General features: G+C 39.1%; 1 protein-coding gene across 2 annotated transcripts; it reads right to left on the bottom strand.

Moving 5' to 3' along the window:
* Window positions 1-883: 883 nt before the first annotated feature.
* ABHD17B (abhydrolase domain containing 17B, depalmitoylase) lies at window positions 884-19,691 on the bottom strand. Of its 2 annotated transcripts, none has more exons than XM_058826379.1 (4): window positions 19,464-19,691; window positions 13,438-13,912; window positions 4,140-4,319; window positions 884-3,655 (listed from the first exon to the last, which is right to left on the bottom strand). In XM_058826379.1, exons 2-4 carry the CDS (start codon window positions 13,902-13,904, stop codon window positions 3,436-3,438), a joined length of 867 nt encoding a protein of 288 aa, XP_058682362.1. In that variant the 5' UTR covers window positions 13,905-13,912; window positions 19,464-19,691; the 3' UTR covers window positions 884-3,435. The 2 variants fall into 2 exon arrangements, with proteins under 2 accessions (XP_058682362.1, XP_058682361.1); XM_058826378.1 differs by lacking the exon at window positions 19,464-19,691 and adding an exon at window positions 18,840-19,440 and having other exon boundaries at window positions 885-3,655.
* Between the last annotated feature and the right edge of the window lie 58 nt (window positions 19,692-19,749).

Raw genomic sequence — 19,749 nt, 5'->3', positions numbered from 1 at the left:
ACAACAGCCCAGCCTGCAGCTGTGCCCTCCCACAGGGTGGTCTAGTGAGCATAAGCCTTAACAACTCCAACAATTATAATCCCATATCCCACAGATATCGTCCCAAACCTTTTCTTCCCCAGGATGAACAGCCACAGCTCCCTCAGCATCTCTTCCCATGCTGGATGCACCCGTCCCTCAGTCACGGCTGTGACCCTGCGCTAGACTTTCTCCAGTATATTCATGTCTTCCTCATGTAAAAGCCCAGATTTAGACACAGCATTTCACACGTCTGCACTCACTCAAGAGGGGTAGGATCACTTCTCCTCACCTGCTGGCAAATCCTTGCCTATCAGGCCCAGAATGCTCTTGCTCCCCTTTGGCATAAGGGTACATTGCTGGCTCTTGTGCAGCCTGTCCCAGCAGAGTTCCCAACTCCTTTTCTGCTATGTTTTCAACCAATCAACATGCTACTTACATATTATTTTCCTTATTTCTAACCTGAAGATATTAACAGTGTAGTGAAAAAAATTAGTATCTGTAGGACATGGAATATTTTGTATAAGCAGTACCTTGTTGACCAATGTCAATGTCTCCCAGTTAAAGGAGCCCAAAAAAAAAAAAATTCTTGAAGAGGAAAGTAAGTTTAAAATCCATCAATAAGAGTAGCAAACTGAACATACACTAGAATTCTTTGCTGCCAGAGGTGGACAGTAAAGAGAGGGGAGTTTCATGAAGCTGTGAATGTAAAAAGGAAAACCTGTCCCAAATAGATCCTACCTTTAGAAGGTAATCACATATTTTGCATATATGAACTTGTTTTGAAAGCTGATTTGTCATGATTTTCAGAACTGAAAAGGACAGTTTAATACGTCTCAAAGAAAAAAAAACCAAACAAACCAGGAATGACACCACAAGGCTCACAAACCGCTCTTTTCTTTTTCTTTAAAATACAGGCATTGTCTTTTCAATGAATGCTGGATCAACTTTATTTATCAGAAGACAATTACATCTGTAACATTAAACAACAGCCCATTGTCAATTTCACCAGAACTATGGTATAAGGATAAAACAATCAGGATGTCAAATGTTTTCCTTATCGTTGCAACAGCCTAGAGTGGCTTTCTGTCACTAACAAGTTTGCACTACCAGGCTAGGCTTGCCTAAAACCCTTTTAAATTTCTTCACATATCCATATCATCAGAAAAAATATAGGTATAAAACATAAATCACCACTGGCAATAATTAACCATGCATAAATGGTGCAAAAGAGAGCAGAATCTCTACTCACCAGTGCAATCCAGCACAGCTGCACATACTGAAGACAAAACACTGTTGAATCTTTTGTTCTGCTTCAACAAAACACAGAAACAAAAGCAGAAAAACTGCTATGACACCTTTTCTGTCTTTTTCAATTACAGAGTGCCATAATATCCCCAAGCACAATCAGTTCTTGTGATGGCAGCTGATCATTTGCCTGCAATGGTCAGGCAACCAAAATACACCCAATGTATATCACTTAACATTGCACTTCTACACTCTTTATTTGTGAATTCCTGAAGGTGAATCTCAAAACAGGCTTCATTTATCACAAAGAAAGCACTTAAACATTTAACCGTAATGATTTCCATCGGAGATAGTGGCTAGAAGGTAGTAAGAAAAGGAAATCAAACTCTTACATCATTAAATATGCTATAATAAAGCTGAGTTACACACCTATATCCACAAGTCTTGAACTAGGAAGAAAATCTACAAGTGTAATTTTGTTGTTCCTGAATATACTCTGAATTTTAGAGCTCTCTAAAGCGTCATTGGTCAAAAAATCAGACATTAACCAAGCTGCTTGAGAAAAAATTTCTTTTTGCTCAATTAACTCACCAAAGTGCACAAGACAAGAATTCCTTTTCATGTCAAAGAAGATAGTAGAATTCATTACAGAAAAAAAGTTTACAAGCAGCTTTGCAGCAGGAAGCCAAAGTGTAGTAAGGTGAGGCATTAGGGTGGGAGGGTGATCAGAACAGTAGCTGCTGATAAAGAAATTCAGAACAATAGGTTATTGCTTTAGATGTCAGATTTCTTTGAAAAATGGGGTGTTGCTAAGTATTTTGATACTATAAGCAACTGCTGCTATTTCTTTGAATAAAAAGAAAAAGGAAGAAATGCAAGTTTTTGAATATCGTTTACTGTTAATCAACACATCTTAACCAAAGTTTTCATAATACTCAAAGCTACATTTAAGTATACAAGAGTCTCAATCACAAAAAAAAAAAAACAACAAGCAGAACAATTAAACTACATAAGGCCTTAAAAGCACAGTGTGTATTTTTGGAATATTATTTTGTTTACAATTAGGCTACATATAATTAAGTTTGTTTTTAATAGTGTCATTCACGCAAAATGCATTCAAGGGAAAGGCAACTTAAGTTTTGTTTTACGATGAGTTAATATAAAAATGCCAATATTCTCTTCTTGCCACTCCTCCCACCCCACCCAGGCCTGATTAGTAAAATATCAGTACAATACTCAAAAAAAATAAGCTTTTACACTAAACATCCAAAATTAAGCCAAATCAGTTAATTGCTAAGTTGCAAACTTTTTATTACAATGAACTTCAAAGTTCTTAAAGACACATTGTGGTTCTAGAAGATCAGTCTTTAAGAAGTCTTCTAGGTTTTAAAAGTCTTACTGGTTTCAAAGAGGTGTTTTGTGGCCTCAGTAGCAATCGTGTGAATGATATTTGCATTACAACAATGATAACTCGTGGCACTATTTTGGCAAGATTAGGACTCCTGAGCACATGAGTGGGTACATTTTATTATCCTGAAAGCTAAGGGACAACATGAGTACAAAACAACTCAAGGAAAACTAAGCACAAAAGAAATTAAAAATATGGAAAAAGATATCTATTTTGCCTGCTTCTCCCTATAACAGGGCATGAGTAATTTCCAGTGACTGTTTATTCTTATTACATACATTAGTATTTGCTCAAATTTCATGGCTATTACATTTTTACAGAAGAACTACTTTAAAGTTTGTTTTTTAATTACACCTGTGCAACAGAGTAAGTCACAGTACACCTTGAGATGTTTAAAAAATATTTATAAACTTGTTTTTGATATACTAAAGCACTTGGCAACACTTTTACAGCATTTGGTTTTATATTATTAAATTTTCTTACAGTACTCATTGTGATTTTTTTTCTTAACATCTAAGAAGAAAAAAACCTGACACAAAGAAATATGAACTGCCAAGTCTGACTGTATGATGATGTAATTCCAGTTTATAATGCTGGCATTAAAACCTTCATTAATTATGTTGACAAATCATTACCTGTAAATTTAATGAAGGCAACTGAGATGATTTGAAAACACAACTTTCAGGTTTTAAGTTACATATTTATCAAGGCGTGCAGTTCTGCAGTGAAATGAAAGAAAACATGTAAATACACAACAAAAGTTACAAGTTCACCAGTTCATGTGACACAAATTGTTTTAATCTTTCAAGGTACTGTCCATAGAGTTCCACATCATTATGGCCCGCTCCTTCTACCCACAGTGGCTCTACAGGTCTCTGGCAACGCTCAAATAATGCCAGGCCATGTGAAAAGTCAATGACTTCATCTTCAGTTCCATGGATTATTAAGACAGGAGATGTTATTTTAGAAATTTTGTCAATGCTGTAAGGAAAAGATTATATCCATGAAAACAATGGCATAGTTCTGATATACATGACAGGAATTTTCTTCTAAGATCTAAACTAAGATCTACTTCGTTTCAGTCCTACAGAAACATATTGCAAATTACTTTGTTCACAGTTATCCAGACTAACAATTCACTGGATAGAACTACTTATTAGACTAGGGATTTACATGTAATGTATAGGAAAATTAATTACTTCTTTAGAGATATCCACTAAAATGATTAGAGATGCAAAGTGCCTAGAAGGTTTATAAAGTTTTGTAAGCTTTTTCAAATCAAATGTTCCTCTTTGATGTTATTCATTTTTGATGAATAACTAATTTTTCTCCAATTGTTTTATTAAGCCTTTGAAAAAAAAGTCAGAGAATTTTCCAGACTATTTGTTTCTCTAACTGAAAACTTCTGTAATAGAGAAAATGTATGCTAAATTTAAAAAAAAAAAAAAAAAATCCTTCAACTTACTTTGGGAATGCATCGAAGCAGTACGTCCTCTTTGTATCAGGAAAAGCTACTCTCATTCCTGAGGTCAGTGGAGAATGAAGAATTACAGCAGCACTTTCATACCTAGCAGCAAGATCCACAGATGGAACCGTTCCTATACTCTGGCCATATATAATCACATTTTCAGGGCGAATTCCATATCTAGAAAATTAGAAATGTTTAAAAAGTGGCATATAAAGTGAAACAGAAAAAAAAAATCTACAGAGCAAGGCAAAAAAAAGCATGTCTGAAGATGGAAATTTTCAGAAGGGCTTCAACTATGAAACAGGAGCTGGTAGAAGAACAAGCAAATCTGTTCTATGGCATTCCTGACTAAACCACACAATTATGTTTACTCTCTGTTTGCAGTACTTTCTTTCCTTATGCCTGAATGGTATAGAAATACTGAATTAATTTTTAAAATATGGATTTATTAATGTAGTGTAGCTTATATACTAGTTTAAAGTCCTTACTATTAATTCCAGTGGACCTAAAACACAAAACTGATTAGAGCCTTAATAGCTCTTTGGTTATTACCATATGAAACATAATCAAGCCTGCAAAAATTTGGTCAGCTTTACTCTTCTGATACCTGATAAAACCTGCAAGCTGGTAACATTGTTTATAAATTTAGTGAGACTTAAGGCATACCCATACAGACAGTGATCAGTATAATAATATTGAGCATTCCATGAAATAGCCAAGAAGCTTGTTCTTATCAACCTAATCCACAAGCAAGACAGCCCAACAGGGAATATAGAACTGAAGTAAAAGCTTCCCTCCTAGTGCAATTAAGAGGAGCAAAGAAAAGAAGCATCTAGTTAACACTTACACAAGTCAGTTTAATATATTTCTCAGCATTAGTGTGAATAAAAAAAAGCAATTGCTATCCATTACAAGGGAAAAGCCTCTGAAGAGAATGGTAAGGTGGCCAAGAACAGGGCCTGCAACAAAAGTGAGCTGCTGACGCATTGCCCTGTACGCTTAGAACAGGTCACATTGCAACAGTGCCTCTAAACTTGGGAAAGGAAGAACCTTGAACAGGAAGAGGTACTTCATTGCATCAATACCAAACCAAAGAAAACCCCATATGCAAAAAACCCAAAACAACAACCAACCTCCCCAAAGCCCCATAAAACAAACCAACTCCTCCACAACACCTCCAAGCCAAAAATCCCAAACCCAAATCGTTGTTCTCATGCATTATTAAAAACTTGTTCAACTTTTTAAGTAAGAGCAGCACAGCCTAATGCCACTGTGGAACAGCATGAGGTGAGTTTGATTCTTGGCACTTTAAAAGGAATGAAAATCAAGTTTAAAAAGTGTACCTGTTACCTTGTCTAAAATAAAGGTATGCATATTTTCTGCCAACAATGTATAATGGCACCCAGACCCATAAAGAAGTCATCGAATTAATATATTTTGAATGCCTCCAGTAAAGTCAGAACAGCAGAAGTAACAAAAATATTCTCCAGTATCTTATAAACATGGGTAAATAACTGTATAGGCAATCAAACACTAAAATTAGTAAAATCTAAGAGACTAAAAAATCAGGAACATTAGGAAAAAAATGCTTCATGTGTATCAAGACATTCAAAACACCAGCCAACAAAACAGCTTTCCCCAAATCCACAAGTCCTTCTTAATAAGCTAGAAAAAATGTCATCTAAGTTGCATCAGTATATAATAAACAGTTAAAAAAAATGCATCTAGGAAGATTTCAAGATTGTAGTATTACTTACATGTTATGTATCAGTAGCTGAACTCATTGCTAAATTTGGTTTAAAACCCACTGTTCACATCTAACATTGTCTACTTAATGCTCACCTATTTATTTAAATGGGTTCTGATAGAGTGAAATGTAAAAGCTTTTAAAGTATTAGCACAGAGACAGACTGCCTGACACAGAAATCTTGCTACATCATGGCTACTTAAATACTGTCAGTGTTTCCTAGAAAGAGCTTCTAGTCATAATCAGATCATGACCAAATTAAGACTTCTAAAATTCTAAGTCTTCATCATTAGCCTGGAATTATTAGTAGGCCCTTCACCTCATGACAGTTCTCAAAGAATAAGCAATTTCAATCATTAACAAGATTTTCTGAAAACTCCAGCACACATAAGTACAATAAATTACAGCTTTGAAACAAAAAACAAATCTAATGTCTTCACTATTTCTGTATCTCTTCTGAAATACCTGAGAACTTAGCACCCATCCTTTTAAATTCATCTCCCAATTCATATCACATTTGTCCATTCTGAAAGTACTGTGCCACCTTCCTTTCTTCCCACATAACCCAAACAAAACTTGCATTAATACCTGACACATTTAATCACTAGTATGGCATGCAGTTTGCACAGCACATTATGATAAATAATTTCAAACAGGCCTTGCCAATTACCACACTTATGTTTCCTTGGATGTTGAGTTTTACAAGATATACAGGCCATTACACAAGAATTTAAAGCACTACTGTCCTGGTTCAGGGGTTGCCCTAGGACAACAACCTAAAAAGCATATTTTGAAACATATATTCTCCTCTTTCTCATTATTCTTTCTCATATTTTTTGATCAAATTCCTTCAGTCTGAAGATGGTTTTTTGGCTACAAAAAAATAAACCAAGAAAAGTATTTATGATATCTGGATTAATCCTTATTCCATCAGTCAAATAGATTGCCTCACAATGCCCAGCAGAAGCTACATTCTTTGTAATCTGTAAACTGAAATAAAGAGGTCAATAGCCAGAAGTGGTGGCTCAAAGTAGACTTCTGAATATTCTGGCTTGAAGAGGATAAAAACCTAAATAATCATCCCCCGCCTCCCCAATAACAAACTCCAAGCAGCTTGGAAAGCAGAGATTACATCTACTCATTCCAGTCTTCCCTTTTCTGTTGGAAAAGTTTAGTGGGCTGACCCTGCCTGGGTGCCAGGCACCCACCCAAGCAGCTCTCTCACTCTGCTCCACAGCTGGACAGGGGAGAGAAAATTTAGTGAAGGGTTTGTGGGCTGAGATAAGGAATGTGAGGGATCTCTCATCAAATATCATCATGGGTAGAACAGGCTAGATTTAGAGATATTAATTGATTTTATTACTAACAGAGCAGGATAATGAGAAGTAAAACACCTTAAAAACACCTCCCCCCCATGCCCTCTCCTTCCCAGCTCTACCACCTACCCCCCAGCAGCGCAGGGAGACAGGGAATGGGGGTTGTGGTCGGTTCATTACATGTTGTTTCTCTCACTGCTCAGGGTGAGGAGTCCTTCCCCTGCTCACCACGGCATCCCTCTCATGGAGACAGTTCTCCATGAACTTCTCTGATGTGAGTCTGTCCCACAGGCAACAGTCCCCCTCAAACTGCTGCAGTGTGGGTTGCTCTCCCATGGGGTGCTGTCCTTCAAGGATAGGCTGCTCCAGTGTGGGCTCCTCTCTCCACAGCTCTCCCATGGGGTCACAGCCTCCCTTCAGGAATCCCTCTGACGATCCCCTTCACAAATCCTCCCTGGGCTGTGGGTGGATCTCTGCATCCCTGTGGATCTCCAAGGGCTGCAGGGGTGCAGCTGCTTCACCATGGTCTGCACCACAGGCTGCAGGGGAATCTCAGCCCCAATCCCTGAAGCACCTCCTTCTCCTGCTTACTGGTGGTCCACCTTTTCTCTGCCCCTCCATTCTCTTTTATTCTCTTCATGGAATCATAGAACAATTTAGGTTGGAATGTGATATAGTCCAGGCCCCTGCCATAGGGAAGTAATATTTCACTGAATCAAGTTGCTCAAAGTGCTGTCTGACCTTTCCTCAAACACTTCAATTAGAAATACATCACTTACATTGGATATTCACCTTATTTTATATATTCACTGGATATGTATCAGGTTACCATGATGTGCAATAAGCAAACTACAAAATGCATGTCTGCCTGTGACAAGGTAGGTAGAGTTTTTTTGTTTCTTTGGGTTTTTGATTTTTTTTGTTTGTTTTTTTTTTTAACTTCAGTTACCTTTAAGAAACAAATTCCAGCAGCAATTACCATGCTACACTGTCAAGTTCTAAAAAAATACCTGCCATTTTGATCTAGATATACATAAAGGACACAAAACAATTTATTTTTACTTCTGAACTACTGTTCTTAAGTATCGATAAGATCAAGCTTGGAAGGGTGCATTTTCCATAGTACCTGTTTAGGCTTACACTAGATGCTCTAGAGAAGCTACAGATTGTCAAGCTATTGCAACGCACACATTTACAGATGAAGCACTGGAGGCACATAGAGCATCCTGAGGGCATTTTCAATGCACATTCAGAATCTTTTGTCATCATGGACATAACACATGAAATTAAACTGCAAGTTGCAGAACATGAAGGGCATGAACATTATCCACACCTGTAACTATCAACATTCCAGGCCACGAATAAAATTCAGGAGCATACAGCTCTTCCTCAATTGATGTGCACATTCCCCTTCTTGTGCATATGTTGAGGGTTACGTGTCCTTCCTTTTGTTCCGTCTCACTAATGGAATTTTTTTTCCCATTAATTGCGGGGCAACCTGATTGCTGGTACTTGTTGGGTGCTTGAGAAACACGGGGAGTTCGGCTGGGCCTAGGGGGGAAGGGGAGCAGGGGATAAGGAGGGCGGGGCAGCTGAGGGCTGGCTGGTTTCTTGGGCTTGAGAGCGAGACACTCTTTCCGAGTTGTTGCGGTGTGGAGAAGGGAATTCGCCATCATCCAGACGGAGCTGCTGCTTCTTCTCCTTCTTCCCTCTTTGTTGGTGGCCTCGCACCCCCTGTCCTGCCGGGACGTGTGGCAGTGCCAGCCACCGCCGCGGAGCTGCTGATCCACCTCATCCACCAGCCCAGGATCTCAGCTCATCCCTGCTGTCCCAGCTGACTGTTTCCTCAGAGCCCCGCAGGAGCACCGGGACTGCCCACCCGAGGGGTTTGTGAAAACAAAGCCTCTCCTCCATCCCGTCTGAGCCGAGAAAGCTGTTGCGGGGCCCATGGTTCTGTTTTCTTGTTAATGCTATAGTTATTGTTATTTGTTTGCCTGGTTAAACTAGTAAAGAACTGTTTTTCCTATCCTCAGATCTCTGCCTGAAAGCCTCTTGATTTCAGAATTATAGTAATTCGGAGGGAGGTGGTCTATATTTCCATTCCAAGGGAGGCCCCTGCCCTCCCTACCAGACACCTGTCTTCCAAAACCAAGACAGCATACAATATTTTACACTGGGAGAAGAAAAAAGAAACTGTTTTAGGAGAGGCAAGCCCACTGTCCATATTATAATCAACAAACTGCACCTTCTCTGCCTCTTTCATGACAGTTTAGCATTTTCTAAACTTCAAAATGCTACCATTACACTTGTTCTGTTGTCAAAATTTCTCTTCCATGATAATTGAGCTACTATTCCCTATAAATTTAAACAAAAACTCAATTTCTCTCCAAATTTGTACAGTACTGTACAAAGTTACAGTACTTCAGCTTCTAGCGGAGCCACCCCCACCTGTTCTACTTCTGAATAAAAAAGTAATTTGTGAATTGTCAAATGAACACTTTTGGCCAACATCTGAAGAGGTTCAGTATTATTCCTATGTCTGGCTGTTCCATTTATGGACATTCTGTCCGCTTTGACACATCATCTGATTGTGAGATTTACCCTTAAATTTTTCAATTATTATGCAGTCCACGATAAGCAACAATGAAAGGACTGTTTGCCTTCTTACAGGTAAATCTGGTCATGAGGCAATCTGGCACATCTTCAGAGGTTTCTGAATGAGCACCACTTGCCCTGCATTTGCCTGGGGCTGGTTAAACCTTTCCACCCTTGCTAGGGTGTCATCAAAGGCCTTCAGAGACCAGAACAGCAGAAAATAGGCGTATCCCAAAATGACTCCTGGTATTTCAACACTTGCTAGCTTAGCTATGACAGCTGGAAAAATGTCCTCGCTTGCAGCTTTTATATAGTCCCATGCACATGAATATGCAACAATGGACAACTTTTTCAAACCTGATGAAGGTAGTGAATCACAGCACCCTCCTTCATGGCTGTCATGCATATAGGTAGTAGCTACTGCTTCCTATTAACATACTCAAAGAAGGTAAAGAATAGAGACACAACTCAGCATCTACATCTGCTGTTTACCTGTTTTGATAGACTGTCAAATTCGTTTTCTTTATTAATTTATATGAATATTTATATGAATATTAATATTCACAGCAAAATCTCATCATCACCCTCAGTATGAGTCCCCATTGAACACCTGTGCTGTTTTACAGGTGAGTATGTGGATTGTCTTTCCAAGACACAAAACTTAAGATGCTAGCAAATCCTTACCACAAGCGGTTGTGTTGACTGTAGAATTAAGCCTGCATCAGCATTTCAATCACCTCAGAAATACCTTTCAGTGCTGGGTTCTATGTTTCCATTTTTCAGAACAGGGAATGCAGGGAGCTATGGGTGACTGTGATCAATCTCCAAAGGTAATTTCTCCATTATTTTCTTCATCACATCACAAACTGTGAGGCACAGTTTAAAACTCTAAGGTCCCTCTCTTATCAACAAGGAATTGCAGCTATACTCAATTTATCCTGCAAACAATCTGTTGAATTCATTTGTTTTTGCAGAATTAGTTATAAATGTTAAAGATAGTGCCAGTGTGAAACTGACAGAATGGGCTATGCTATGAAAGTGAATTGGGGCTACAGCAAATGCTCAAAGGCTCTGTTCTAATCCAGATATTCATTGAGAATTTGAACACAGCTGAGCAATGTCTCAGGGCTCAAGACGATGGATAACCAAACTTTGAGCCAGAATATCCAGAGCCATGCGCTGAGTTTCTCCCTGATACATCCAGCATTCAGATACAATGATGAAACCAGGCTGGCCAATTGGAAAGCTGTTCTAAATACTACAGATGTAACTGGTAACACCAACCTCTTTCTCAGCAGTAGACCAAATTCAGCTCCCATGTGTGAAATTCACAAGTTGGGCAGACCAATGCAAACTTTATACAGTCTACAGAATTACCTAATTTCTACAGGAGTTGAAATAATAAAAATAAAAAAAAAGCGGACAAAAAAAGGGACTAAAGTGAGGTCATTCCTGAACATATCTTATAAAATATATTTAGAGGTCTACTCAACAACATCTGCTCATGAAACAGCACGCTTAGATGGGGCATTACAATCATAGAATAGTTTGAGATGGAAGGGATCCCTTTAAAGATCCTGTAATTCCACCTTCCCTGCCATGGGCAAGGATACTTTCCACTACACCAATCTGCTGAAAGTTCCATTCAACCTGGCCTTGAACACTTACAGGGATGAGGAAGTTGCCCACAATTTTTCTGGGAAACCAGTTCTTCTCTTGGCAACAATTTAGGGCAACCTCTTCTAGTGCTTCACCACACTCACAGAGAAGAATTTCTTTCTTAATCTCAACCTACCCTCTTTCAGTTTAAAGCTATTTAAACTGTGTCCTATCAATTATGAACAATCTCATTTGTTTCGAGAAAGTAGACTTCATTGCTTAAGAATTGAGGTGAGCATTCAAACTGCAATCCCATTTCCTTGCAGATTTTCTATTCATTATGAGGAAGAAGAGAATAATTACAAATTAGTTTATTAAACAGAGTCTGTAAACTGACAGTCTATCAAGTATTATGTTTCACCATCTAATTCTGTTCCACTTTCTGTTACATTTAAATAATTCAGACTGTCTTTCATATTGTTCATAAGCCACATTATGCTTTTGGTAACCATTACTGGGTCCTTCACTGAGTAGCCAATGTCTAGATCACCTACAAGCACCTACACCTACCAGCAACAAACCACAGTCAACAGTGCGCCTATGGCAGGCTCTTTGCTTATGGAACAGTTATATCCCCACTTTCCACTGTAATAAAAATAAACACCAAGAGCTAATCTAACAACCTAGTATGCATGTTTTTGAATAGATTAAGCTGAAAATCTGTCTCCTGTGGTAGAATGAGGTTTATGATAATAAGCTTTTCCCTATTTAATACATGGATAACATATGCTTGTTTGAAAAGAAGTATCATACTGTTATAAAAGAAATGCAAGACTAAATGTGTATTTAAAACACTGAAAAGGGGTAATCTGCTCATTAATACTACATTGATGAAGTTCTAAACTCACTGTGACAATTATCAGGATCCAGGATTTAAAGTCCACATGCCCTTACACTAAGCCATATCCCTGATACTATAATTATTAAACAGGATGCTCAAGCCATAACAACATGCTTCAGGGTTTTATACCTTTTTGGCGTAAAATATGCAGTGTGCTGGGATTTTTTTTAGTGAGCAGTTATTCTTATGTTTGTATACTATTTTAAAAAATAGTCTTTGTAGTCTGGGTATTTGTAACATGAGAAAAATATTGAGCTAAATGAAAAAAAAAATGGTGAAAATTGCACTCAAATTAGAGAAGCTGTACTTATTTGGTGCAGGATTCTCAAGGGTTCTCACCTGTATCAGTGAATGCATTCAGAGTCTTTCATGTTGCTATTTTATCTCCCACAAAAACAGAGGCATAGAACACAGAAATTGCTGAAATAACATCTTTCCATTTGCATACTTTTCCTGTCCATTTTATTCTGCTTGAGTTAACACTACTGCTCCAAATTCCTCCTTTTTTGTTCCCAGCATAAGGTATTTACACAGATCCATTACAACCTCTCCCACACATTATATTTTGTGAAGATAGCTTTCTATATAAAGCAAAAAGATGTTTCTCTCTTTGGAAATGCTGTAGTTGCTAGTCAAAATTCTGAAACCAAGGTGATCTCAACACCATACAGAAATAGTCTCACCAAATTCTCTTGTACCAGCTTTTACTCTGCCCCTCCCTACAAAATAAAGTAGGTGATGGAAACTATCTGAAGAAACAACTTGCATTTTCTCACATTCACATCACAACAGTGGGTTAATTACTGGGTATCCATTATTATGGATTTTTCCCACCTTTTTAATTTTTGCAGCTGAGAAGATTCCAAACTATGACAATAAGGATGAGCCTCTAATCATTCAAGACTAAACCACAGCTTATTAAATTTAATTCCATTTCTATTTTTCCAGTATGTTAATAACATACACTGAGCCTGCTTAATACTGACAGTGCCTTCAGCAGCAGGCACCACCAGTCAGTTTGGATATGAACACACTAATTCTAAATCACAGCACTGCTGTTTCAACTACTGATGCATGTGAAATAAAACCATTTGACAAGCATGCTGTAAAAAAAAAAAATCGTACCTAATGTCTTACCTTGTCCTAAGAGCCACCCAAGCAGCATCAATATCAGCATACAGATTCTTCTCTGTCGGCTTCCCAGAACTTGCACCATATCCAGAATAATCATAGGAGAATATGTTGCAGTTGATCCGTGAACCCAGTCCTATATAAAAGCTGCTCATCTGACCCAGGTCAACAGCATTTCCATGTGAGAAGAGCAAAGTGTACTTGGCGTTAGGTGAGCAACGCACAAACATACAGGCAATCCTGTTGCCTTTACATGTTCTAGTCATGAAGCACTCAATGGCATCTTTTTCTCTAGAAGAATATTGCCAGTCTGCTCGCTCTGAGAGATGTAAAGTCCAGCGACTACCACTCTCATCACACATCAGTGTGTATGTGGGATCAGGAGGTAAGAATGCCAGTTTGGAGGCAATTTTCCCTGGACATGGTGGACAACAGAACAGGCAACACAGTTCACTAAAGGAAAGATTATTCATCTTCTAGTCTGAAATGGGAAGAGAGAATAGTATCAGTTTCCAGATACAATCTGACATTAAAAAATCTCCAACTTAAAAAAAATGTACACATAACATCTCTAGAAAATAATGCATAACTTTTGAACATTCGTGCATAATTTTTGAACAAAACTCAGACTTAAATACATATATGTGTATTTCCATATAATATCTAATTTAATATTATTAGTTATTTCACAATGAGTATATTATTAAAGAGGAGTGACAACTCTGAAGCCAGATATCAAAAGTAAAACACGATTACCCACGGAAAGAACAAACACGAGTTTTGGAGTCTCTTTGGAAGAAATGAAGTTCCTCATCTTAAGACATTAAAAAAAGTGTTCTTCCTGCTCACAAATACATATGTGATAAAGAACAACCAAAAGTTTTTCCAGAGTTGCAGCATACTAAGATTATGCAGATTTCTGCAGCTAAAAATCACTACAGCAATTCCTAAATACAATGAATGCATATTGCAATCATGAGGTATGGGCTCCTGCAAGCACTATCAGGAGTATGAAGGGTGCATGAAGGTCAAAATTTAGAAGACAAAACATGATGATGCTTCTGGCTTAGCAAACACTGTAGAGCTTTGGTACAGGAAAACGTAGCCATAAACTTATCTTTGCTCCTCATACTTGCTGACCTAAATGTTTTGAAAACCTTCAAAGAAATTCTTAGCTGCATTGCACACAGGAATTTGGATTGTATAAAGGACACAATTGGGGTTTCTTTTCATGCTTTAAGAAACACATCCAAACTAAACACTGTATCACAGGTATTTGTTAAAGCAATGTAATCTATAATATAACCTATAATACCAATGCATTGGTTTTAACAGTGGGTGGGGAGGTGAAAAAAAAGTAAGCACCTAAAAAACCCCTAGACCTAAAGCAAGCGTGGTAAAGATACAGTTGCCCTTAAAGCAGATATTGTGTTCCCTTAATTTGGGGGGGGGCAGAATCCTTTGTTGCTGCAATACTTCTTCTCAGAGATAAGAAGGGCAATGAAATTTGACAAGTACAGTGCTGGAAAGCAGCACCCCAAAGATAAGCATTTACACTACTTTCCTTGTGTTAAGGCATCTCAACTTAAACAACTTTTTCATACCAAATCTACCTACAGGTCCCAAGTTCATCTCCTGACAGTTCCCTATAACATAAACACAGTTTCACATGCTGGCTTTGAGTCAAGCTACAAAACAAGCAGATCTCAGTTGTCAACAGTACCATGCTGTTCCAGAAGTATTTGGGTCATCCAATAAAACAAGAAGATCTTACTGCTAACTATAATACCTAATAATATTTAGATATTTCAATTTTTTTCCTTAAATTTGTACAGAAGCATAGTTTACATGTGTAAATTTCTTTTAAAGTAAGCTTTAAGAACAGTGCTAGAAAAACACTTTAACATGTATCACATAACAACTGTCTGTATTTTTGGATGTGTAAGTGGTCTCTTCTTTTCCTTACAGCTTTGAGTTTTCACCCCAGGTCCCTAGTTTTATTCAAAACAGAGGGAAACCACAGATGCTTAAACATGGGAGATCAACACTACCCATTTAGAGGATATGGCAGGAAGTACTGATCAGCTCCCATAAGAATGTAGGTAGGCTTTTAAAGAAGATCCTGAATAAAAGACCATATTCCTGACAGCTGAAGTAACAATAATCTTGTTATTTATCAGCACAATTAGTCACTCAAATTTGGAATAACTTATCCCTTTCAGGTAAGATTATGTGAACATTAAGTTTCAGTTATACCCACAAGTCAGGATAAATGGAAGAAGTCTATGAGAAAGCCTTAGTAAAACGTTTGGGTTGTGTTATGCAAAGTAAAAATCCTATTGTTTTGGGAAGAGTGGGCGGCGATGGTGGTGGTGTGAATCAGTTTTTTCTTTACTTCTCTTATAAATATGAGCACCAAAGAAACAACTTCTTTCACCTTCATTTAATGAGTCCATCTTCACAGTCCAGAGAAGCTCCTGTGATGCCTCAACATGCTTTTTTCCCCAAGTACTTATGACCCAATACTCAAAACCACTTCTATTTCGATCAAAGACTATTATGGATCTGTTCTGAGTGAATTTTCCCACCTTTACAGAAATGCTGAAGGCAAAGTTAGATATTACACTTTATTCTACTGGCTGATTATTATTTTTTTTTGTGAAAAATTTAAAAGAATTTGTACGTCCAAAAGTGAGACATAAATAATTTGTTCTGCCCAGGAACAGCATATTGCACTCTACACCAGCATACATCAATAGCTACAGAATTTCTTATTTCTTCCAAATCCACTTGTCAGAAAGAATTAGAACAGGAGTTTACATTATTTTTAAGTAAACAGCCCAGCAACACTACAAATATGATCTCACTCAGAAAACATTTGCTATTTGCCAAAGCAATTTCAGAAGACTGGAAACTAGCCTGCAAGGATTCATACACAGCGCAGTACTGAAGTAAACCACTGTGAATCAGCTGATGTAGTGGTACTGTGCCCCAAAACAGCTTAAATCTGGCAATCACCAGATATGGCAAATGACACGCTGAAGACCACAGATGAAGTATTATTCCTCTCCTATGCTGGACTAATGCAGGCTTTATTTATTGATCTTTTAATCCAATGGAAAATATGACTACTGAAACAAAATATTCTGATTCCAGAATCACTCTCCAATTAAATCATGGCTAACAACTCTTTTCTTTAAAACAAATACATGCTACTTTCTTCATTCAGAAGACCTAAGAAAAACAGCAGGTCACTAACTGAACCAATCTGACACAAAACACGTACTGAACATTCACAGGCGAATAGTTCCAACTAAATGCAAATAATGTTTTTATTATACTGGAACTGGTCTGTCACTCACTGTGATGGATTGTATTCACATGAGAGCGTGAATAAGCTAGATGTGTGCTTTATCTGGATTCTTAGTGAAGCTGAGGCAAAAACAACTCTGACCAGATTATTTTAAGCATATGGTTCCTCAAGTATAGATGAGTAACTTTAATGGGACTCATTTGACTAAGAGATGTTGTGAATACCTAAGGTACAATCAAACACTTTCTGAGCATGTATGATGTAAATCTCTGTGCTCATTACAGCATCATCAGATCCTGAGATCAACACATCCCAACAACACAACTATCTCATCTTCTACTTGACTTTTCAGTAGTAATAAAAATATCAGTGCTATTCTGCAAACACAGTTCCAACAGCTGGTAAAATATACTAACCACAGAAAGAATACAATAAAGAAACATACACCCCCTTTAAAATTATATTGCATTTTTCATAGCAATTAAGTATGAATATTCTGTGTAAGAAAGGGCAGGAAACTCTTCTATTGCAGCAATAGAGGCTAAGAAATAAAACAGACCCGGGTTGTATTACTTAACCCTTCTAGGATAGCTTTTAAAATGAAAGCCAGAGCATTTTATCAATTTTATTTCTTTAACTTTCTTACAAATAAAGACCTAACATAAAATTACAAATGTAAAACTGCCCACACGCAGTGATTTTAATTCATTCTGTGGCAATTAGCCTTCTCATAAAGGCTGACAAAAGTGGAAAAAAGTCTATTTAATCTTAATCTTTAAGATCAAGTATTTATCTCATGATTCATAGGATAACACAAATGTATTTTTTTCATATAAGCAATTATTCCTGTCCTCTGATCTCTGTACATAATAACAAGAAAGTGGAACCTTTGAATATTTTAGTATGTATTAGTCTCAAAAGCAGCCCAACCCTTGCAAACACTTATCTAGAAATCTTATATTTACATTAAATATAAATTATTCTAATTGTTTATTTAAATTAAAGTGCCTATTTCATGCAAACTATTCACAAGAACAAAGTCAAACTCATAAATATAGCTGCTGGTTTGGAACTTTAAGTGTTGTTCAAACCATAACGGGCAAGATATTAAAATTGCTGGGGATTTTTTTTGCTTGGTTGCTATTTGTGTGTATTTTGGTTGTGGGTTTGTTGTTTGATTGTTTGGTTTTTTTTCATCTTTAGTGTTCATTATATACTGCTGAAACAAGAAATTCTGAAGTATTTTCCTTCACACTTTGACTGAACACAATACAATGAAGATTTGAGTTCAAGCCACTACTGAAGTACCAATACTTATTTCAACACCTGTGTTATATTAAAAATGGAACAGAAGGATATGAATATCCTTTAACTAGTCCAACAGTTAAAGCAATAAAATGTTCAGTAAGAAAGAATGTCTGATTAAGTGTCGTTAAGTGTCTGATTAAGAGAACATTAAGAAAGAATACATAGTAAGTCCAGAAAACAACACAAAAGAAAGTCAATTCAATTATGAAAAAGCTATACTTAAGAAATTACTGTGAAGTAACTATTTAAGGAAGTTTTCAAAGGACAAAGGACTGCAGGAAAACGGAGAAGCCTGATGGAACGAAAACTTTACTTTGGTTAATTTGATTCTAAACAAATGAACACCATTGCTAGTCTTACAAATTCTAGCTATCTTAACTTAAATAGAGAGACACTATACATCCTCTGCTAGTTACTTTGTATATATCAAAACCTAGTGGCACAGCTGGGGAAAAAAAAAAAAGGGAATACAGGAAACTCCCACTGAAAAATCCAGACATCCTTTATCATCCGAAGAACAAACTAAACCTCTAAAGGTTCCAGATAGACAACTGCAGGATTAAGTCGATTACATAAGGCCTTGGACATAGAGCCCGGACCTGCCCTGCTAAAGCCGTGGGCGCTGAAGCCCCGCTGTGTTCCAGCCGCCCCAGCCCGGCCGGCCACCAGCGAGGAGCTCCGCCCTGCACACCGCTCCGCGCTCAGGTGGTTCTACTCTGATTTCCGCAGCCGCCAACTTCCTCCTTAATTACTGAACAAATACTCCAAATTTTTATATCAGCAATACCTGAGAGCAATGTTGAGGCCACCGTCACTCCCACCCTCAAAAGCAGAAGCTGAAGGAATAAACTTAACCAGGCTGGCGGGAGCTAAATTAACTCCTCAGGCGTCCGCATCTGAAGAGGGTTCCGCAGAAGTCCTCAGCAGTGACTCAAAGGCACTGTTCGGAGCCACGAAAAGCCGGACTTTAGCAAGCGTGTACAAGTCAGGGCGCCCGTTGCCAACAAAGGAGTCCAGGGCAAGACCACGGAGACGGGAGCACCGGGACAGATCGCCCACAGCACCCGGGCACCCTGAGGCAGGCGACACCCCCAGACACCCCCGAGCCCAGCGGCACAGGGACGCGGCCAGGAAGGTGGCCGGGGCCAGCAGCTCCCCGCCCGGTTCGTGCCCGAGACCGAAGCCGCGCCGCCCGCCTCTCTGAGGAAACGCCGGTGGCTGCCGCGGGCCCTTCCGCTCGCCCCAGGGGCCGACACGCGCCCGCGCCAGGCGGTGCGGACGGGCCGCGGGTCCGAGCGGGGGAAGAGACACGGACGGACCTGCGAGGAGGAAACAACTCGCCCACGCACCGCGGCAGCGGGTCACCCGCACACCGTCCATCCCCGCCGCGCCGGCGGAGGACAGCCCCTACCTGCACCTGGCGCTCCGCTCGGTGGCCCCACGCTCTCCCGACTGCCGGGTCGGTGAGGTGTGGGGACGCCGGCTGTGCTGAGTAACGGCGCGGCAGGAGGCGGCCGTCAGCGCCCCGGCCCCGGCCGGAGAACGCGCGGCCCTGGCAGCGCTGAGCCCGCCCCGCGCAACCTCCGGAGCGGCGCCGGCCTGGCCTCGCCCGCAGACTGCACCGGCGCGGCGGCTGCCGGGGCGGGCCCCGCGGGCCGCAGCGCCAATGGCGGCGCAGCCGCGGCGGCACCGCCCAG

Source organism: Poecile atricapillus, chromosome Z, assembly GCF_030490865.1.
Source record: "Poecile atricapillus isolate bPoeAtr1 chromosome Z, bPoeAtr1.hap1, whole genome shotgun sequence".
NCBI lineage: Eukaryota > Metazoa > Chordata > Aves > Passeriformes > Paridae > Poecile > Poecile atricapillus.
This window is presented reverse-complemented; position numbering and strand designations above follow the sequence as displayed.